At 37.1% G+C, this 24,191-nt stretch overlaps 1 protein-coding gene and 1 pseudogene across 2 annotated transcripts in view; one reads left to right on the forward strand and one right to left on the reverse strand.

Moving 5' to 3' along the window:
* Window positions 1-24,191, reverse strand: part of SAMSN1 (SAM domain, SH3 domain and nuclear localization signals 1) — an 81,984-nt gene that overhangs the window by 44,092 nt on the left and 13,701 nt on the right. The window contains exon 1 of one of the 2 annotated variants that reach the window (XM_027586851.1): window positions 5,820-5,963. The exons of the other annotated variant lie outside the window; for it this stretch is intronic. Within the exon in view, the coding sequence (XP_027442652.1) occupies window positions 5,820-5,876 (57 nt within the window). The 5' untranslated portion in view covers window positions 5,877-5,963. Of the gene's footprint in view, window positions 1-5,819; window positions 5,964-24,191 lie in introns of those variants that run through there. 2 annotated transcript variants of the gene reach the window in all.
* LOC113919142 lies at window positions 15,671-15,839 on the forward strand (annotated as a pseudogene).

Genomic DNA, 24,191 nt, shown 5'->3' on the forward strand with positions numbered 1-24,191 from the left:
GTAATGGGGGGAAATCCACAGGTTTAGAAGAAGAAAAGCTGTCCCCTATAATCTTGAATAACTTTTTTTTTTTTACCAGCTATGATACCTTGAGGAAAATATTTCACATCTACAGGACTGCTTTCTTTCCTGTAAATTGGAGAGGCAATGCCATAAGCTCCTTCTATAAGTGCCTGGCCTAAAGTAAGCACCTGTACATGTGAACATTTCTTCCCTTAACTGGTTTGATAAGAGTTAAAATGTATCTCTGCAGTCCTGATAGGAAAAGCAATGAAGAAAGCTCTTTAATGCCCCAACTATGTGTCACCCTTGTCTAGGAGCATAAATTTGCACAGCGGGCAGTGCAGTGAAAACAGCTCATAATCAACTCATCACCTCTCATCATTGCTAGGATTGAATGCAAATGGGAAAGAATGCCACTTCAGTCATTGCTAGTGAAAATTAGCATCTGTGACACTAATGGTGTCTCATTTAGTATGTACTTTAGATTTAAAAATATGGTAAAAAAAAGCTATTTCCAGAACTGCCATTATTCCAGTGTTTCCCTTTAAAATAACAGTGGTATTTGAATCTCCTTTACTGAAAAAAAAAAAAAAATCCTGTTAACACAGATCATTAATCCCAGCCGAATAAAGGCCAAGTTGTTCTAATTACAGTTGCAAAGTTTCATTTATCTATTCCTTTTCTATTTTCGAAGTTTCAACATATTCCCTGACTTGGAACAAAGGTCTACGGTTATGTAAAGGTGGGCCTCTCCAGAGATTCTTTTTTTTTTTCCTTTTAGATTTTATTTATTTATTTGACAGAGAGAGACACAGCGGGAGATGGAACACAAGCAGGGGGAGTGGCAGAGGGAGAAGCAGGCTTCCCGTGGAGCAGGGAGCCGGATGCAGGGGCTCGATCCCAGGACCCTGGGATCATGACCCGAGCCAAAGGCAGATGCTTAATGACTGAGCCACCCAGGCGCCCCATGTCTCCAGAGATTCTTGTACAACATTTGCTGTGTTGGAGTCCTTAAAACTTAAAAATGAATTACAGTTGCATTTATACACATACATACAAACTTTCTTACGAACACACTAACAGACTTAGTACCAAGGGAAATGAAAGTTCACTGCACTGATGGGTATCCATACTTGAACCAGGATACATAGAGTAGACACAAGAAACTCCATTCACTCTCCACATGTTTGTTAGGGGCCTGCTACATTGAAGGTATGCTAGGGACAGGAGGGAGATACGTGGTTATACTTAATCTCAGTATTAGGTCATGACTTTTTTTTTTGACAATTTGAACATTTGAATATTTTAAAAATTGTTGTTGTTGGGCGCCTGGGTGGCTCAGTCGTTAAGTGTCTGCCTTCGGCTCAGGTCATGATCCCAGGGTCCGGGATTGAGTCCCACATCAGGCTCCCTGCTCACAGGAGACCTGCTTCTCCCTCTCCCACTCCCCCTGCTGTGTTCCTGCTCTTGCTGTGTCTCTCTCTGTCAAATTAATAAATAAATAAATCTTAAAAAAAAATAAAATAAAAAAATAAAAATTGTTGTTGTTTTACAGTTTTAAGTTTTGAAGCTTGAGTGGACACCTGGAGGAATTTTGTTGGTAGCATTCTTGTATCAGAGACAGGAATGGAGGACTTCTAAATTCCTTTCAAACTTAAAAGAGCCTCTTAAACATATGTTCTCTTGGGCGCCTGGGTGGCTCAGTTGGTTAAGCAACTGCCTTCGGCTCAGGTCATGATCCTCGAGTCTCGGGATCGAGTCCTGCATCGGACTCCCTGCTCAGCAGGGAGTCTGCTTCTCCCTCTGACCCTCTTCCCTCTCGTGCTCTCTATCTCTCATTCTCTCTCTCTCTCAAACAAATAAAATCTTTAAAAAAAAAATAAACATATGTTCTCTCTGTTTCCCATAAAACATATTTGTTAGGGGTGCCTGGGTGGCTCAGTTGTTAAGCGTCTGCCTTCGGCTCAGGTCATGGTCCCAGGGTCCTGGGATCGAGCCCCGCATCAGGCTCCCTGCTCAGAAGGAAACCTGCTTCTCTCTCTCCCACTCTGCCTGCTTGTGTTCCCTCTCTCGCTGTGTCTGTCAAATAAATAAATAAAATCTTTTTAAAAAAACCCAAACATATTTGTTAATTAAGACAGAAATAGGAGTCATATCTACAGTTCCTATGCTAGTAATAGCAGCATAATAAGAACAGAAATACTAGAAATTGACAGATGTATTTCACATCTCACAGTTGTATTTTTCATCTGACTGTGTCTCTGCTCAAGTTAATTAACCTTCTCTATGCCTTCTCATCTATGAGCTAAGTAAGAGTGATTCACAGAGTTGTTAGAAATATTAAATATTAGGGGCACCTGGGTAGCTCAGTTGGTCAAGCGTCTGCCTTCGGCTCAGGCCATTATCCCAGGGGTACTGGGATCAAGGCCTGCGTTGGGCTCTGCTTCTCCCTCGGCCCCTCCCCTGCTCATGCTCGCTCTCTCAAATACATAAAATCTTGAAAAAAAAATTATTAGTGTACAAGAAGCTCACAATAAATATAGAAAAATAAAACATTTCAGTTGGAAAAAGTCATGGAAAATCATGTTCTATAATTTAAGCATTTATAGAGTGTAATGAGATCATATCTTACCAAATTTGAATCCTAGATATGCTTAAAATTTTTAAAAATCACTATCAGTAGTGGGCACTAGTGATGAGAAGGCAAAAACAAACTTCAAAAAGCAAAGTATAGAACCTTGCATGTATGTTAAACAAGGCTATTTTTGAGTAATTAATCTAAATGTAGAGTACTTAGCCACTATTCATCAAATTTCTTTATTAATTTGGAATTTACTTATATATACCATAGAGAGTTCTGAGACACAAATTAAACCTTTTGGAATTTATTAACATTCCAGTATACATAGTGGGTTTTTTTTGTAATAATTCTCCAAGGCCTTCCCAGTTTCCCTTATAGAGTATCTCGGGTCTCACTCCCTTAACCTACACTATGAAGCCCTTATAACAAATATGAATACAATTGGTCCGATTTAATGAGCTATCTGAAGGAAAGATCCCATACCAAAAAAGGAGAAACAGGTATAAAAGGTGAAAAAGATAACATATTAATGATAAAGATGGTAAAACTGTATTTTAATTATTTTTTTGAATCATGGACATGTTTGTCTATTGGTAAGGCTTGTGAATGTAAGAAAATAATAAATCATTTTGTATATAGACTCCTATAAAATCTGTTGCTACATTTTATATCTGATTGTTTTGAACTTTCTCACAATTGTAGGATCTACTTAAAAATACTCAAAACAAAGTCCTTCTCCATTGATTCCCTTTTCAAATGAACATTTCCATAATTTTTATCTGGGGTGACACTAGGTATAATATGCATTCACCATTTGAATTGGGTACTAGGTCACCTGAACTATAAGGCACAGGAGTTAACACAAACTAGATGATTTAGTAATGGTTCCCTCATTTTTAATGCTGTTGCTCTTTACCTACTGTAGCCTTCACAATGAAAAACAAGAAAATCTCTCTCAGACATTCTGAAAGACTATAGTGCGAGGAGTATGTCTTTCTGGGTCAGGAAATGTGAACTATTGTTTGGTCCCATAGTTAATTAGCATAGACTATGTTATTCCCCATATTTCAGGCTGAATTCTTGATGGTTCTATTCTTTCTTTCTAGACACAGGCCGTATGATCCCTTCCAACAGATGAAGGAATTTACACTCTTCATTCTACTAGCCATTTATTTGTAGGGATCATCATGATACCCATCTCTTTCACCTTTTAGGGATTCTGCTGTTTTCTCCATAAAATTCACAAAGAAAATTACCCAGTAAAATAAATAAATGTGAATTGAAGAGGATTTCTTTCTAAGACATAATTATAATAATTAGAAAAATATTACCTCAATATAAAAGGAAAGGCCTTAGTGGACCTGGAATATACAAAAAATATACATGTACATATACGCTCACATATCTCTTCAAATTCATGTAGCATGAAATCACTCATCTAAAGAAAATGGGACTCCATTCACAACAGAAGTCAATGTTTCCAATGTGATTATTCTCTGTGATGTATTTTATTCCCAGATAGATGTTATCAAATATATTTTTATTTAAACGAACAAACAAGTCAATATGATGAACAATACTCCACTTATATTTCAATGGTTCCTGCAATTAAGGCAAATGATGATGATAGACTAAAGTATTATTTTGAAAATAGTTCAATGACATAAATATGACAGTTAACTACCTAATGCAGTTCTTGTGAGATACTTTCACTTCAGATTTTAAGTACTTGAAGGAGAAAACCTCTGTTTCATGTTAACTTTTATGATCTTCCTAAAACCTACTATTGTCAACTCAATATTAGTTACATTTAATTGAGTAAATTCTATATAAAATTAATCTTAAGTATAAAAGTGATGTTTTTAGGGGCGCCTGGGTGGCTCAGTTGGTTAAGCGACTGCCTTTGGCTCAGGTCATGATCCTGGAGTCCCAGGATCGAGTCCCACATCGGGCTCCCTGCTCAGCAGGGAGTCTGCTTCTCCCTCTGACCCTCTTCCCTCTCATGCTCTCTATCTCTCATTCTCTCTCTCTCAAATAAATAAAAAATATTAAAAAAAAAGATGTTTTTAGAATTTTTTTTTCTCTTTGGGAAACATTGCTGTGAGTTTTTATTATAATAGGGAAAAAGGCAGAAATCATGATACATTATCCAGTTGTATTTTTAACTAAAGATGCTTGACTTAGTTTTTAAAGATTGGAAGTATTTCCTTTTTAGTTTCCTTCAGACGGGTTGTATAGTAACTTGCAAAGACTTAACAAAATGTTGACCATTGTTCAATGCCACATCAATTTAGAAGTTCACAGTCAGTTCCCAACTCCTTTCTCTCAGAATGGGTGCCAAGCAAATAAAGACCAATAATAGATAATATGTCAGTCCTCTAAAAGTACATCTGACCTCAGCTATAGTTTATTCACAAATAGATTAAAAATGTTATTTATCTAGGGAACTCAAGAAATGTGTAAGTATTGGGGAAGACCTTTGAACCCAGTATTTTATAGTTTCGTTCATGTTATTAATGAAAGTAATTTAGAGTTCTACAATAGAATCTAAACTTTGTAATCTCATGCTGTACTTTTTTTTAATGTGGCAATTATTGTCAAGACAAAAATAGCATAACATTCCAAATAGAACCAATTTGACAAATCTATCAATATATGGGGTTTTGATGCTTCTTAAAATATAACCCAATCCTCTCACTAGTAGAGTATTAGCTCAAGCAAGAGTAGGAAAAATAATCTTTTCAACAAGCTATCATATTTTAATACAAAAAATGAAAAAAAGCAAATATTTAGCTAAAACATCTATATTTTACAATGTTCTTATAATTAAAAGTATTATGGGAGCTGAATACGTGAGGGATAAAATGCATTCAGTTAAATAAACATTGACAACTTTATAGTCATTAAAAATGTTCAGGAGTATTTCATAATATCAGCCTTTCTGAGAATTCCACATTGATTTCCATGAAGTTGGATCTGAGTTCAAACTTCAGTTACAAAGGTAAATGATCAAATATACACTATAAGGGAAAATTACAGAGACAGTAATTGTCAGGTATTAGTTAGCACCTAAGTTTGCAATTCAACGTTCATGTTTGCCATGAGGCATTCAGCCTATGGTTGAATTGATTTATGACTGACAAGAGAAGAACTGTGTGTGTGTGTGTGTGTGTGTGTGTGTGTGTGTTTATTCTACTAAATGGTTTTGTTTTGTTTGTATATGAAATTACCTTACCTTTGGTTTTTGATGTTTCTCCTTCTCTGAAGCATTGGATGGTTTTCTCTTCAGCATTTTGAATTCAGACTACTCCGAGCGAGTGCACTTTCTGTTGTACAGAAACAACTGAAAGCTGTCAGCACCGTGCCTTCTATGATGTGTAGCAGATAAGTTTGAGCCCAGTGACCTGCCACTTCCTACTTTGGTCAGGATATGACTTCACATCTACGTGGGTAAAGTTTTTTTTTTTTTAATGGTAATTCTTTGGTAACTCATGTTCTGTATCTTGTTATCCTTTGAGGTAGATTCCTAAATCTCACACTTTGACATGCCTGTAGTTACCATTAAGGCCACAAGTATTCAAAATAAAGATCTTTTTTTTTTTTTAGTTTATATGAAAATAAAAATCTATAACACATTCTGTGGATGGAGAGAGGAAAATATCTGCGATAAAACTTGGGATGTGGGCATTTTACTGTTAAAAAAATGAAGAGAATACTCAGGGTAGCCAGTTTTATACTTCTAAGTAAACTTTGTTATAAGATGAAATAAACTAGACTTTATGCATTACTCATCCTACTTAAAGCACGGATGCATATACTTAAAAAACAGTATGGATGGAATTAATATAAATATAAATAAGAATATGACTTCAGAATTCAATGATTATACATATTGTTACTTTTTAAACACATTACTATGTTGTCAAGCCCTGATTAATATGAATATCAATGAAACCCAAAAACCCTGCCTTAACTGGATGTCTCTTCTGCCACAAACTGCAGTGCCATCCACTGATAATTGCTATTTCAGTGATGATCCAATGGATCAATGGTACCTTCAAATGAAACATCCAGAGTCTCTATTTAATAGGCCTGGAATAGAGCTAATATGGCTTAGAAAGACTTTTCTCATCCAACTAAAGGATTTAACATTTTTATTATAATGTCAAAACCAAGATACCCAGAAAGTAAAAGCAAAAAGTTCAAGCTTTCTTGTTAATTAGGGATTTACCAAAGGGAGACTTGTGGAGCATCTAAAATTCCAGTTCTATTAAAACAGGCATATTAAGAATATCAACCCAGATTTCCATTTATCAAACCCCTGGGTTGAAAAGCTGTGGTGCCATATTCTTTTTTTTTTTTTTTTTTAAAGATTTTATTTATTTATTTGAAAGAGAGAGAACGAGAGATAGAGAGCATGAGAGGGAAGAGGGTCAGAGGGAGAAGCAGACTCCCTGCCAAGCAGGGAGCCCGATGTGGGACTCGATCCCGGGACTCCAGGATCATGACCTGAGCCGAAGGCAGTCGCTTAATCAACTGAGCCACCCAGGCGCCCCTGTGGTGCCATATTCTTAAAGAGCAGCTTCTGTAGGTCAAAACCAGCTGACTCGATTTCTCAGTCTTCCCTCATACCTCTGAGCCGATCCTCCCTGAGGCCCAGTTCTAAGTGTTCAAATTTCACTAATCATTTAATGAATATTAAATATCATGTCGTGTGCTGTTTGATAGTATATCATGCCCCTTGACTAGCTTAAAAATTGTTTATGTTCTATAATAGAATTAAAGAGATACACTTAAGATTCTGGTTAATATGCTTCTTCTTCTAGATATTAAGAGCAATTATATTTTTAGGAATTTTAAGACTGACTGGTATTTTCAAAATAACACTGAGGACTCTGAGGTTGGGTAATTCCCTAGAAGCATGGGTTATGTTCAGGCAGTGACCGAAATATATTTTTGTTTCATCTTTTCAGGAATTGAAAGTCATGAAAAAAAAATATTTCTTAACCGAAACATTTGCACCCTCAGTGCCCTCCTTTCTTTACCTGTGAATAGAAATTTAATTCAAATGTGGAGTTCAATCAACAACATGAGAATGATAGTACCTGCATTTACTACAGTAATAGAGTTTCAGGGGGAATAAAAGGAAATATCAGTAAAGAGCATACTTATTATATGACTTAGCATTTATAGAGTGTCTTACGACAAGAAATGTTTATGGATCTTAAAAAAGTAGGAGATTTCATATATTTAGGTTGGGATGGTGTTTGCTATAAATTATATTTGCAGTGATAACTAAAGAATAGAGAACACTCACATTCATGGGGACATACATGGACTAGACTATCTGCAGTTTTCAAAAGTGTTGCATTTGAGCAATGTGTATAAAATCGCAATTTATGATCTCTAGACACTTTACAATCATTAACACTTTAAGAAATATTTTAAAATGTAAGTAAAACAGGAATCTTTTCCTTCAGAATTACAGACGGGAGAAGCAATTTTCTAACCTTCTTTACTACTCAGGAAAAATATTTTCTGGAGATATTAAAAGACATTTGAAGTCCTATCACAATCTATGTTAAACGACTTGGTACTCAAAAAATCTCAGGTAGTAAGGTAATAAATGTTTTCTCTCTCTCTCTCTCTCTCTCTCTTTTTTTTTTTTATCAGTTATCTACTACATTATGGAATTCTGGGGCCACCAGGATATTTAATGAGTGACCAGAATGACCCAGCAAATTCCAAAGTCAAAGGTAGGACAAGAATGGGGTAAAGAGTATTGAACATACCTAACTCCCTATCATGATTAAACCACTAACCCACATGTTGCTTAAGACATGTTCTGAACCAGGGAAATTGCAAAACAACAGTCTGGGTGCTTTGTTTTTACAAATTACCTTAATGGTCTTAGAACCCCAGCAGGGTGAAACAAGGTTGGGACTTTGTGGCATGTATACAGGTCACTATTTCTGAGTCACAGAGGGTGAGTCAAAATTTTAAAAAAATGCAATCAAATAACAGCCTTTGGGGTATATTTTATGAGAAAATGAAGAGGCCATAGAAGAGTTATTTTAGCAGTTCAAGAAATATTTATTAGTGGATTGCTAATACATGAATTATCAAATTCAAATCAGAAAAGTATAGGTAAAACAAAATGTGGTCTGATGTCTTTGATTCTGATATTTTGATTGCCTGAGGACCTCCTTTGCTTCCTGCCGTCAGGTTGGAGACTGAAATTAGTAATGTTTGGATTATTCCTAGCCTATACTTTAGACACTTACATTTATTCAGTGGAAGGAGAGTTTTCAAATCAAATCTTTTAAAATGGGACTATAGGGGCACCTGGTTGTCTCAGTCGTTAAGCGTCTGCCTTTGACTCAGGTCATAATCCCAGGGTCCTGGGATCGAGCCCCGCATCGGGCTCCCTGCTCAGAAGGAAGCCTGCTTCTCCCTCTCCCACTCCCCCTGCTTGCGTTTCCTCTCTCGCTATGTCTCTCTCTGTCAAATAAATAAATAAAATCTTAAAAAAAAATAATGGGACTATGATCCCCACACCACCTTAATGTATACACCTCCAACATGTGGACTTGGTCACAGTAAATCTAATGCTTCTGTGTACTACTGGGGCGACCATGACCAAAAGCTGTTCTAATAACTATAACCTAAAATACTCCCGACTATATCTCAAATGCATTGTTGAGGGGGACAACAAAGAAACATCTTCCAAGAACTTGATAAATAAGAGAAATAAGATTGTAATCATGGAGTACAACTCTGAAATTAACATTTAATTAAGATAGATTATCTTATAGAAAAAATGGATTGTATTCCATTTAGATCTACAGAATTTAGTCACTTGTGATAAAGAAAAGAAGGAGTCAATCATAAAAACAACTTAAACCTGATAGTTCTGCTTTTCTTTCTGGCTCCTCAGAGCAGGTTTCTCTTTATAGAATGGGGAAGGGAAATTTCTAGAAAGGAGCCCAGTGGGGCTGCTGTGTTCTTGCCTGTTTATGGTTGCTGGAAGTAGAGATCGTACACTCTCATACAAATCCCAACTCAGGATTTTTTGAAGCAAATACATATATTGATCTGATGAAGTTCTTGCAGGTCTTTACTCAATAATTCATTTGGTAATTTCAAAGTCATTTGACCGTATACAACATATTGGGTGTTGTACCCTCTACATATCTAGATTATTCTTACAATATGATGGATAAAACACCTCCTTGTTTAGACTTGGGGGTTTAGAGAGAAATGGTGGTATGGATATTCTCCCAGACTTACAGTGGGGATGAAGGCAGTGGAGCCAGGGAGAAATGGTGAATTCTCTGTGAATCTCTTACATTTCCTAGCTCTCCAATGTCATTTACCCATTCTGTCTCTGGAGTCCCTATTTACTAACCCTTTTCCATAAAGGACCCACCCCCTTCCCTAAGCTCTTGAAATCCCTTCTAATGTCTTACTAATTGAAAAGCCTTATAGTGGCTTTTCTGCTTTGCCCAGGGACCTGCTTTACAGAATGAACAGAAGTTTTTGAGGAGATAATTGGGAGAAGAGAAAATTCTGCTCCTACTAACAGGAGGTATTAAGATGAGAGCTAAAGAAGTTTGTTTTTCCCAATGAGGCCTAAAATTAAGTATATGTATCATGAGGATTAATTTTTTTTCCAAGAACCCATATTAAGTCTATATGAGAAATTAATATTTCATCTGTTAATTTCTCTTTGTGATATGGTGCTTGCCTGAATTTTATCAGAGTTCTCATACATTCATTAATGGTGATGGGGTGATGACCAAACCACTTAGGAAGGTAGGAGGAAATCTTAATTCATTCTGCCTCACATAGAGAGAGGAGGGTAACAGAGGCAAATATTTGGGTTCAAGAAAGAGAGCTTCAGTGAACTTCAAGTATTTTAATTCTCTGACAAGATAATCCATCCTGTGGAGTTGGATGCATCAAGCAATTCTAGCTGGATTTCAGTAAACAACACATTTGTGTAACTATTTCTCTTAATTTTATTTTGATTTTAAAGCTCAATAAGTAACCTTCTAATGATGATTTGGTTCCTTGGGTAGGTCTGTCTACAGGAGACAAATGCATTGTTCAAATGGACATCAAGTACCTGAAATACTGCATTTGTATTTCTTACCATAAATTAATGAATTGCCATGTCCCAAAAAGGGATCCACTCTTGGTATCCTCAAAATATTATCCCTCTGAGAGAGGAGAACTGCTGGTCAGGTGCTAGATGTCTTGGAAAACCTCTTGAGAAAGAGCCTGGTGCCCTGCAATATTATTGCATATTTTAAATTTCCCATAAGATAATCAAGAATCCTATCTCATTATCTTAATTGTAGAAGAAATAGAGAATTGGGATAAATAAAAAAGGACCAATGGTCTAAGATAAATGAGGAACCTAAAGAATCATACAGTAAGAAACTGTCTTGAAAGAGACAAATAACTTCTAAGATCATATCTATGCCTGGCAAGATGTTGGAAAACAATATAAAAGAAGACTTAGTAAACACAAAATGAGATGTACCAGTTCGAAAGTGACAAAAATAATTAGGAGAGCGAAGTTCAAAATAAGTGCAAATTATTCAGGTTTCAATAAATTGTAACTATATACTTTCTAAGTGGTTGCCACAAGTAATAAAATAAAATTTCATCTATCTATGATTCAAAGTTACCATGCTCATGAAGTAATCTTATTCTCAAAGTTAATAATAATGAGTATCCATTTGAGTGCTTATTATGTGCTTATCCTTAGTGCTTCACCCATATTTCCCATGTAATCCTCAGAAAATCTCCATGAGCTGGTCTAATGTCACCATAGTCAACTTCCAGGTGAAGTTAGGTAAAGTGTCCAGTATGCACAGCTAGGAAGTGACAGAGTCAGGATTCAATCCAAAGCCTAAGCTTGTAACCATCATTCTCTATCATAGTTAACGCTTTGGCATATTTAAAGACCTGCTATAGAATAGAAATGATTTATTTGGGGGTTAGGTTCCAAATGGTAAACACTGGGAGGAGAGTAATGCTGAGCTACTGGTTGGAGACAATGTTTCAATTATTATGTGTATAAAATAATTTGAAACCAGTAAGTGTGCAACCCATCTAGAACCCTCTTAAAGACTTAGCACCACAGGGACACTTGATAACCACTTCATTTTCCTTCTCCAACCCAAGCTACCTTGTTGTGACTCTAAGAAGAGTTAAGAGCCCCTCAGTGCTATCTTTAATAATAATTTCATGCTTATAAGAATCAGGGTAGGAGCATAAATTAGATTTGTCCACACTTTATGAAATTCCCTAGGTTCTGAAGTGCTCTGATGATGGCTTTTGATAAAGTATTCATCTATAAACTGACACTATCTGTGAAGTTACTACCATGAGCACATTCTATTTCCTCCTTGATCTGGAGCTATAGCTCCCAAATTTATGATTCTAAAATGTATTATTCTCTTAATCTTTCACTCTTAATTTCACCTGTTTTTGCTTGCTTTAATGTCACATCCAATTTTAGTATATGTGCTGCCGAAGCGAGCACTTTAATGTCACATCCAAATTATGGTCATAATTTTCACATTTCTACAATACTTTTTCCTTCAACACGTCTAAATGGCATTTTAAGTTTTGTAAAAATTAAAATGCTTACCCTAAAAAATTGAGAAAACAAAAGTTTTCCTTTCTACTCCCAGACTTCCTAGTAATTTTTTTGCTGACTCCCTGCAGTATTAAAACCATTTTTCTCATTGTTTATCATTTTTTTCAATGATAGGCCCATACTTTCTTGACTTATGTATGAGACATTACCTATTGATTCCTGTTTTCATCCTTGAGAATTTTGTCCTCTTTTCATTCCCCAGGTATTTAGTTAAATCATTAGTCATTATTATTTTGTAAATATTGTCCATGGCTAAATCAAATTGTGTTTAGTGCTTTATGTTTCCTCTTTTTGTCCATTTTTAGAGCTCATGATTACATTCCTTTTTTATGGTTGGTTCCCTATGTATTGTTAAAATATCCCAGATAAATGTCCCAACAAATCTGTCAGCTGATTAGTTAGTTTTTTAGAGCGAGAGTGAGCACCTGTGTGTGTTGGGGTGAGGGGGCAGAGGGAGCAAGATAGAGAATCTTAAGCAGGCTCCACGCCCAGCACAGAGCCTGACATGGGGTTCTAGATCTCACACCCCTGAGGTCATGACCTGACCCGAAATTAAGATCTGGACACTTAACTGACTGAGCCACCCAGGTGCCCCTCAACTGATCAGTTCTGAATATTTAAATATAGACATCATACTTTGTAATTTCAAATGCTCTAACATTTCAGGTTTATTTTTTCCTCTGTTCCAAGGTGGTCTGGTTCTCTAAGTATACAGGGCTGAAATGGAACTTCTCAATCCTCTCTTGATTTGGATACTCTGTGGCCTGAATCTCACATCATCAATGTTGTGAGGGAGCCCGATACAGGGCTCGATCCCAGGACCCTGGGATCATGACCTGAGCTGAAGGCAGACGCTTAATTGACTGAGCCACCCAGGTGCCCGATACTTTCATTCTTTTATACTTCTTTGTTCCATTTCTTTTTCTTTTTCTTTTTTTTTTACATTCTGGGAAATTCCATTACTTTTTCTACTAATGATCTAATAAACATTTTTAACTATAATATTCTATTTTGCAAAAGTTCTGAATGTTCTCTTTTTATAACATTCTGTTCTTTTTATTTTTAATAAAGCAGTAAAAATTAATGAAGTCAACTGTTATTCAATAATATGGATAATCTTAAAAATATTAAGTGAAAAAAACCATTCCCAAAAGAATTACATGTAGCATGATGCTCTTTAAAAAAAACAAAACAGAAACAAAAAGCACATATACACAGTTTAACAAAGGAAAGAGTAAGGAACACAGCATTTAGTATAATAAATCACTTAGGGGAGGGGGTGCGGCATGGATAGATATCAGTTATTGCTGAGGTCCTATTTTGAGACTTTATTTCAGGGTTTTATTTTAATAACAGTATATTATTAAACTAACTAAAGAAAGTGGGTCTTGAAAAACGTTTTGTTCTTAATTCTTGGTAAGGCAGTAAAATGTACTGGGTAGGAGGGTGCACTTGTGAACCTGGTAGATGACCTGAGTTCAAATCCTGGCTCTGCCATTCAGTAGGATGTCCTTGGCAAGTTCTTTGGCCTTTCTATAAAGTGGACATGATAGTAGTGCACACCTCAGGGAATACTATGATGATTGAGATATTATTATAAAATTAGTACAAAAGTGTCTGGCATGCACTAGACACCAAGAACTAAATACATACACAGAATATGTTCTCTTTCTGATGTCATTAATTACCATTAATTTTCTTTTCCATCTGTCCCTTTCATTGCCTTTCTTTTTCTCTGATTTCTTTCTTCTGCTTGCTTTGATCTCTTTCATCTTTGAGGCGTTCTTCAAATGCCTAGCTATCTTTGGCTGTTGGTACATCACTAAGAGCACTGTATGAAAATCCTCACTAGTAGCTCTGTAACTGGGTGGGCTTATTAGGTGAGCAGGCAGCAAAGAAGCCTTTCTAGCAGAAGACCCCCAAATGGTAGTTTCTGGAGTTCTATTCTCTGAGGCCATTCAGGTTTGGCGGGTGATAACCATCCCATGTCCTGGGAGGGCTGTGGGGGAGAGGAGGTAGCTTCCCTGCAGCTTTTGAATGCTACAGCTCGGGAGGTCTTCAGTGCACACTGCCTTGCTGCACTGCACATGCTTTGCTGAAGGTGCTGAGGCTGCCACTGGCTCTAGTCCTTCCTTCACCTTCCACTGTTCCTAACACTAGCTGGCGGCTCTCCTCACCTACTTTTACCAAGTGTTCTTGTTGGTGTGGGTTCTCATCTTTTTGGTAAATGTATGCAGGCAATATATATATATACTATATTTAAGCACTAGTTTTGCCAACTCTGTTTCTTCATATTTGTATCACCTCTGACTCTCTTTCATTCTGTCCTTTAAAATATTTGTCTCTTTATCTTATTTTGCTAAGCTTCTAATTATAGGGAACGTACGTCTAAGTACACACACACACACACAAAACTGATCCCTGTCATTACCCCTCCCACCTTACAATTTTTAAGATTGATGTAGGACATGGCTGTTAGCATGACATGTAGGAAGAAGCCCAGCCACAAACACAAAGCTTTTCCAGGGCAAGTCCATTCTCACATTTAAATATTTGTGCTGTCTAGACATTTGCAGATGCTCTTCACGAGCACAGTCTTGTAAAATATTTTGCCTTTTAATTCTTGATAGATAATAAAAACAATAAAAAACTTACATTTCATTAAAAGTCTTCAAAGTAATTTTTCAACTAAGAAAATAATTCAGTGTCACCTGGATCATACGTCATTAGGCTGAAAGGAAATTCTGTCCAAGTACAATACTGACCAAACAGATTGAACTAACTCTGCACAGAAGTGTTTTCAAGTTAATTTTTATCTGAGCACGTGTAAAAAATACTTCACATGTACTATTAAAATCCCCTGCTTTTGAGAGTCCGTTGTCTCATGTTCTAGAGGGGAGGGGGGTGGGGGATGGGCTAACCTGGTGATGGGTATTAAAGAGGGCACGTTCTGCATGGAGCACTGGGTGTTATGCACAAACAATGAATCATGGAACACTACATCAAAAATGAATGATGTAATGTATGGTGATTAACATAACAATAAAAATTAAAATAAAAAACCCCAGCAAACCAAAAAAAAAAATAAAATCCCCTGCTTAATTCATACTTCTTTCCCCAGCAGCACAGAGGAAGGGAGACTGTTCTGATCAATAGACCATGATTTCCTGTCTTTACCTACTGAAGAAAAATGCAATTAATAAAATATTGCTGAAGAGATATATATGAGTCCCTTTCCTCAGAAAAGCTATTTTTAAACTGGAGCAACAAAATCATTTCTATTTCCTTTCTACCTTCACTCATCAAAAAAAATCTACAGCAGATTCAAGAGTGACCAGACTGTTTTTAATACCTTTATCATTTGAAACTGAACTAAAACTGTAAAGCTATGGGAGACAGTAATTTTATACCCTATCACTTCTCGGCCTTTTGGCTAAGATCAAGTGTAGTATCTGTTCTTCTCAGTTTAAGACCCTATCTATTTAAAGAATCAAAATCCTTTATGGGATCTTCCTTCCCTCAACTTTGGCTAAAGTATAATTAGTTTAATTATGATTAAACTAATATGCAATTAGACATACTTTAATTACATATTAGTTTAATTACAAAAGAAATAAATAGACTATGATGGTGGTGGATATAAAGTAAAAATGTTTACCATAGCAAAATCAAATTTCATAGTGCCATATATATACACATACACACATCACATGCATATGCACATATACATGTGTGTATATGTCTATATGTGGTACGAATGTGTAAATAACATGTATATGTTCATTTGGATGGAATTCCTTCTTTTTCTCTTAATAAAAAGGGTAATGGAAGATCCTTTTAGGAGATCAGGTACATTGTAAATAAATACACATTATCCTCCCTGACCCAACACACTCAAAGTAAGGTCTCCACATAAAGTGTGAAGCCGCAGTGAGGCGCAGCTCTTCAGAAACGCCCTCTGCATTCTAATTTTAAAGCATCTGTAATTGTCATTTCTGGGAAGGGAAAAATCAGGTGTTCATTTACAGGACTCTACAAGTATGTTACTCACAACTCAATTCTATTTTCCTTTCTAGCAAGAAAATTTTCCATAACTTTTCAGGTGTACTTTTGAGAAATGAAAGTCTGGTTTTCTTTGTTGATCTGTAGTACGGTGAACCAAAGAACCAAGTTAACATTTGAGCCCAGCAGCCCAAGAAAACTGACTAACTGAAAATTAATAGCTAGTTGGAGAGAATATTGGATTCCCTGTTTCTTTTCAAGGGCACAGGATTCTAAACACCCAAAGTGGCCCCTATAGCAGTTATACATTCTGGTAACTAGTCCTCTGTTGAGCAAGCTTGCCTTGGGGTCTGCTTTTCCTCATGCTGCCCATCCTTAGAGGCCCTGTGGTGTGATGAGGACATGTGTGCTTTGGAGGACTGATGTAGGTCTGAATACAGACGAGCTATATAACTGGGGCCCAACATTTGACCTTTCAAAGTTTCAATTTCCTCCTTGGTAAAAGGGGGAAATATTTCTTCTTAAGAGTTGAGTTTAAATCAGAAAACATCTATAAAATTCCTCACACAAAGAAGGTCTTAACAAATGCTAGCTTCATTCTTTCTCCTTCAGATACAAAGGTTGAAAAACATGAAATCGCTAGGGATTCAAGCCCCACCCTCATTCTGGGATGTGGTCACAGTGTGACCCAACTTCTTGGTAACCTATTCAGCCTCTGATTTCCAGGGCCTGCACACGATGCCCTTGCTAGTTTAACCTGATGTTCTCTCATTGTCACATGCTCTAGTGATATTTGAATATGCTACTTATCCTCTGCCACCAAGTAGGGGAAATTTCTACAGGGGAATTCAGTTCTACTTTCACTTACCTTTGGGGATAAGCATTTAACTGTGGATTTGCAAATGCACTTCAGACAAACTCCACGCTCTTTCCCATGACCAGAACATGGGAATAGTCCCCTCATCATCTCTGGCCTTTGCCTCTCTGTGCCGCTCTCTTTTCTCCAACCTGGTCATGTTGGTCTTCTTGCTGTGCTTGGACACCATTCAGTCTGTTCATTTGCTTTGCTTACCTAGAAGGCAGAGGCCAGGCCTACTGCTGGCACTAGCACAGAGCCTGGCACAGAGATGCTTTGGAAGCATTTGTTGAGTGGATGAATGCACTAAACTCTATAGCTTTGCCCACATTAGGGGCCATCTCCTTTGGACTGACAAGTATCAGGATCAAAATGTCAGAATTCACACTCCTAAAAACCAAGAGGGATTGTGGCAGGCAGAATAAATGTTTAATTAGACATTATCAGAAAAACATCTTGCAAAAATTTCGCAGCATACAGACTACAAACCACTTCATAAAATACTTTCTCCTTTATGGAGAAATGCACAAGATAGGTCAATATACCTCCTAATGATGATAATGATCTATTATTGATTTATATAATATTCTTTTCCAAGGCTTGAGCACTTTTAACATAAATTATTTTACCCTAACAGCTTTCCTATGAAGTGCTTATCCTGATTTTATGCATATGGGAAACTGATTATTTGAATTTCCTCTTCTCCCGAGTCAGCCCCTGATTCTAGGACTTTTAATTGAGCCCGTGAGCTTTCCTGCAAAACATTCATTGAAATGACATACCTCCTTACAAGCTATTGAAAGAAATTATATTGGTCTCATCTCCACTAAAGTCCTGGCCCTATAATTCTCTGAATGTTAAGTGCTTGACTTACACTTATCAACTTATCCTGTGGAGATGGTTCTTTAGAAAACTAACACTTCTCCTTTAAAAGAGAAGTGATAGTATGTGATATATTTAGGGGAAAAACATGGATTTTGTTTCTGGTTCTTAGTGCAGTTGGTAAGTATGTCATACAGTTCACATGCAAAGCCAACTTCTTTGTATCAGCCAGCAAAGGTCAGCTCCTCTTCTGGCAATCAGTAGGTGAACGGAAACTACACAGTACCACCTCGAGAAGGCACCAATCTAGAAACTGTGACATCTGTCGCCGGTCTTTAAGTCACTGCAGCTCTGGCCACCAGCTTGGAAATCCTTAACATGTGTCAAGGAATTTCCTATGACTTCCTCTTGCACTGGTGAGGAGGATTTGGTATAATCCCCCTAGTGGGTAGACAGAGAGAAGACTGAGTGAAATTTGAATCCCTCACAGGCATAAAATGTTGCTTCTGGGCTTCTCTTATCATTCTTGTGCTCCAAGATGTGGAGGACAGCCCCTCTTATCTTATTTGTTTAATAAGTATTTATTGAATGTCTCCTGTGGTGTTGGCATTCTGCCAGGTGTCCAGAGATGGAAAGGCATGGGCACTGCCTTCCAAGACTTTACAGTTTAGTGGGAAGATAGGCAGACCAAGACACAATGAGAATCCAATGTAACACAGTCTGTATCAATCCAGGTTGCAATGTGTGGAAAAAAATAGAGAATTGCTAATTTGTCTGGAGAAGTAGGGAAATAATTCACTAAGAAAGCAATGTTTGAGGTAATATTGAACCAATGGGGAATTTGCTGGGCAGACAAGGAAAAAGAACATTCTAGCAATGAGAAGAGTATATATTTGTTGTGGTCTGGAAGTGGGAGTAATTTTTATAGCAAGTGTGTATGGTAAACAAAGAGAAAGGCAGATGATGGGGCTGCCAGATGGTTTAAAGCCAGACCATGAATGGTTTGGAGGTCATGTGTTATGGCTTGAATTGTATCTTCCCCCCAAAAGCTATGTTGTAATCCTAACCCCTGGTACTTCGAAATGTGACCTTATTTGGAAATGGGGTTGCTGCAGTTGAAAACTGGAGTAGGTGAGCTCTTAATCCAATATGACCAGTGTCCTTAAAAGATGAGGGAAATTGGACACATGCATGCACAGACAGAAGACTAAGGAGAAACATACAGAGAGAGGCTGGCCATCTGAAGATGACAACAGAAATTGGAGTTACTCTACCACAAGCCAGGGACACCTGGGGCTATGAGAAGCTGGAAGTCAAGGAAGAAGCCTTTTGTAAAAGCTTAGGGACAGTATGGCCCTGCCAACACTTTGATTAGGGGCTTCTAACCTCCAGAACAGTGAGATAGCCACCCCAGTTTGTGCTACTTTATTATGGCAGCCCTAGGAAACCAATGCACTATTCTAAAGAGTACAGATTTGAATATAATGGGAGTATACATTTGTATGGGATGGGAATTACTGAAGAACTGATTGCCAAAACAAGAGAGTGACATGACGAAATGTGTGTGTGAGACAGAAGGCTCTTACTGAAATGTGGAGCTTAGACTGGAGATGGGGAATGGAGAGAATTTGCAAAATTTCCAAAGCTCGTTGACCACTATACTTAGGATCTCCTCGTCTATGAAATAAACAAAAAAGATGGAGAAAAGATCACTCTTCTCCTTCTCTTTAGTTGGGCTCAAAATGTTATAGTAGAGCTCTCCTGTCTGTATAATGGTACCTGGATAAAGAAAGGGGCACACTTTGAAATTCAATCCTTCCAGACTCCCTTGTTTAGTGATGGGAAGGTCACCGTGAAAAATGACAGTACTCATACTATGATACAGACACTTCAAATGATTTTAATATTGATATTTTGATATTGATAAAAAAACATAATTCAGTTGAAAATCTCATAACCATGAAATGAATACAATTAATTTTCCAGTAGCAAGCCATTTGAGTTCCCAGAATGGTTTTCTTTGATCTTTATCTTAATTGGAGAAACGAATTTATATCCATATTTTGAAATGTCTATTCCTAGGCAAGTAAAAAACTTGTTAAGAAACATACTGTCACTAAGATCAATAGTAGGGATGCTCGAGTACAGCTGGTATTTCTGTTAGGTGTATTTCCTAGAAATATCATGAATTGGGATGATAATTGGCAGCTCTGATGCAAGCAAATGATTCTTTAATTGGAGTAGGTGGCATCCAAACCTCTGACACTTGTAAGGCTATATACCCTCTAGCTGTTTCTGATCTTAAATGGTTTAAATAGATCCTGTTACAAATACAGAAGACTTGAGTATGTTTTCAGTATTTTAAGCAACATAAATGCACACACACACACTTTACAAGTGATATATCTTTACTGAAGTGATAGAATTCACTAGAGAGCAAGAAGCCACTGTTAAGGCATTTTGATTCACATTCTGCCATTTCATCATAACCTCCTGAGACACAGCGTGTTGTACTTGCATATATGAGTAAATAATTTAGTGACTATAAAACATGTTTCAATAACTTCCACTTACTGAATATTGTAACTGATGTTAGAGAAATATTAATTTTGGGGCACCTGGCTGGCTCAGTTGGTAGAGCATGCGACTCTTGACCTTGGGGTTTTTGAGTTAAGCCCCACGTTGGACATGGAGCTTACTTAAAAAATATATATTAATTTTATAACATAACCAAACATGTAAAGTATATGTTTCAGATTGTATTGTATTGAAGGAGTCAGCAGATGTAGCACCGTGCTATTGTCACGTGACCTTCTTCCACAGTGGTAAGCTCTGGGTACACAAACAACAGGGGGTTCTGTACTTAGTGATTCCTATAAAAATAGCTTTTTAGAGGTTGGAAGCCCTAATCAGTATTGTGTGATGATTTCTCATCCCACAAAATACATTTTCTCCAAGGAAAGAATAGATCTAGGATATTTGGGAGGGGCTGTGGACGTGGATATGGATAAAGGGGTGTCCTGTCTCTCTGTAACTGATATCTATGTCAGTATCAGTAGTGGTCAGAATACTCAAATAGGGAAAGACCGAACAAGTGGTATAGGCACAATTAAGAATGGTAATGGAAGTAAACCAAAAATACCCTGTATCTACATGGGGTGACTGAGTTAGATACACTTACCCAATGGCATTCATTCATTTTTTCCACTCCTTTCTCCAAACACAATTTTTTAGTACTTATTATGTACCGAGCATGGGAGAACATCTCCATTAAAAAAAAAAAAATGTTTGATTTGCATATATTATCTAGACTTCAGAAGGAAAGAGATGGCTAGTTCTGAGCCCACGCAATTGATTTCAGATCAGATCATCTAAAAGAGGAACTTAGATGCCTCTAAAATACTGGCTTAAAAGAAGAGTTAGATGGATATATGGACAGAGAAATATTTAAGTTAAAAAGCCACCATGCCCCATACTCACAAATTCAGTGTAGTTTGTCAGTAAAGTACAGAATAGGCAAGAAGAAGAGCAATTGCTTGAAAGAGGAAAATGAGCAACATTTACTGATACCCAGCTATAGATCACTGCATCTCATTTAATCTTCTGAACAACTGTATAAAGTATTATCATCTCCTCATTTACAAAGAGGAAACTGAAGCACAAAACAGCGAACTACCTAAAGTTAAAAAGCTAACAAGGACGGAACCCAGGCCTGTCTGGGTCCACTGTCCCACAGAGCCAAATCCTTTATACAGAATAAAGTTCAAAGGGAATTAAGGGAGAAAATTGCAAGCCAAAAGCAGCACCACTCATTTCTTTAGCAGTCACCTGTGCATATAAACCTTGGTTTTATAACTAGAGCATGGGCCACCTCCTCACCTTTGTCCTCTACCCCTTCTTCTGGTCTCTTTCCTTTCCCCACTTTCTATGTTGTAATTTTTTCCCCAAAGCCTCACTGCACTACTACTTCCTCCTAAGACCCCAGTGGAGTATTTTTCAGGAACAGTTAGAGAAGGAAATTGAAGGCAGAGGAGGGTAAACTCAAAACCAAGCTGAGAGGAGAAGTTGTAGCAAGCACAGACTACCAGATAGTATGCAGGCTTCGAAGGGATGGAGATGCAACTGGAGAAGTTATTGAAATTGAGCAGAGGTGAAGGGGAGAAAAACAGAAGGGATGTGCAGTGAAACATGTAAAGCTAAGAGGAAAACACATTTTGCTTTGTGTATCACACAGAAGTCTTCGAGATGTATGGAAAGTATCTTCAACTATTGATGCTCTATTGATAATGTTAACGTGCACACTAGCAGCCATACTGAGAAATTCAGAGACAGTATTAAAGTTCAAAAGGAAGTCAAAGAGCTCAACAAAATGCTTCATTTACACCTGGATCTATAATTGCCACATCGGTGTTGAGATGCAGCTTTTGAAAACACATGTTTCCTTTTAACATCCGTTCTTGGGGTTTTTGGTCACCGTTTATGTTAGGCAGAGAGCTGAGCACCTTCATATAAAGTATCTCTTACCATCTTAGCAATAAGTCTGGGAGAAGGGCTCTGTTTTCCCCACCATGCAGAAAAAGCAACTGGGGATCAGACAGTAATGTGACTGTGTATGCCATGGATTCCAAATTTAACCTCAGGGTTCCTTCTGTTAAAGTCTAATGCGTTCCCCTTATACCATGCTACAAAACTTCTAAGTACAAGGCTAGCCACACTAAAAATGCAAAAACATTCAATGGATAGTAGGGGTTTAATAAATATTGGTGATGGGCTTTTATGTTTAGGCAAGCCATTGTACACTATGTCTCCTTGTCAGTGGGGTGGGGAGTGGGGCATATGTCTAAGCAATGTAAAGAACAGGGACATACCATAATTTATTCACTTCCAATTTCATATATACAGGCTGACTTTTTAAATTAGTCCTGTTTTTGTTACTGATAAAACTGTAACCTCACCTTTCTAACAATTTTTTCAGATACAAAGGCCATACTGTTGCTTTGGTTGACAACTCGTTGGCAGTAACCACATTTGCACTGCGGTTCTTTTGGTTGAATTTAAATTCAATTGTATTTTAGTCAAGGGAGACTTTTCTCCACTTTCATCAGAACTGAATTAATGCACAATAAATAAAGCCATCAAATTTACTAATTGTGGTGAATAAAGATATCCAACGGTTGCAGACTGTCAGGAAAAGCACATTACAGAAGCTAAGTACTCAATTTCAAAAAGCCTTTTAACATAAATATTTCAAAATCATCAGTTTTGTTACCATTTAACACCAGTGATTTTCATTACCCACAACCTAGTCTGACATTTAAAGGAACATTAAAAAAGAAAAAAGAAAAACCCTATTGCATCATATATGACTACCACCATCTAATGCCTCTGACAATTTACTGGTTTAGAATAAAGATAAAAGACAGAAGGGGTTGGCCATGGTGAATCAAATGAAACCTTTTTCACATGTTTCTTTTTGAGTTATGCTAATGTTATTTGATGCAAAGAAACACACACTCAGATATACATGCACATACCACCTTGAGATCCCTTCCACACCCATCAGCTTGGTTCAAACATCTTAGGATTTAGAGTCATGACCCAATGATATTGGAAATACTAAAATAAGTGGGTTGCATACTTAACAATACTGGACATTTTCTTTAATCCTCTGACAGGGGACTTTTGTTCTTCAGTGATTGGATAGAATGTTGTGTTAGGGGCTTTAGGTCATACAGAAGCGTTGGGAGAGAGCTCCATGAGTACTAGAACCATAGGAAGTCAACCCACTAAAACATCCATACTAAGGAGGAGTTGGCAGAAAAGAGGGTTGGAAAATGGCAGCATAGAAAAGAGTTACCCATAATTTGAAGAAAGTTGCAAAAATGTTGTTTTTAAATCCATCTTGGATGTTAAGCTTGAAAGAACAGAACTATGATCTAATTAAGAAAATCGGATTCCATTTACATAGTTACTAAAGAAAATTATATCATAATCAAAGAGTTATTTACATTCAAAAGTATTTTATAAAATCTGGAAGATATAGGGTAAGTGGCCTGGTGGTTTGTTATCCTTTATCTGGGGATTTTTCTGCTCTGTGATTTATCAAAAGCCCCAAACACTCTCTGATGGGAGTTTTCACCAGGTCAGTTTGGAAAGCACTGAAATACCTCTGGGGATTTATCAGGTGCACCCATTAGAGGCTCTGTACACTTTCAAATAGGCTGATCACATGGGCTTTGGGTACTGAGAGTTCC

Source organism: Zalophus californianus, chromosome 1, assembly GCF_009762305.2.
Source record: "Zalophus californianus isolate mZalCal1 chromosome 1, mZalCal1.pri.v2, whole genome shotgun sequence".
Classification (NCBI taxonomy): Eukaryota; Metazoa; Chordata; class Mammalia; order Carnivora; family Otariidae; genus Zalophus; species Zalophus californianus.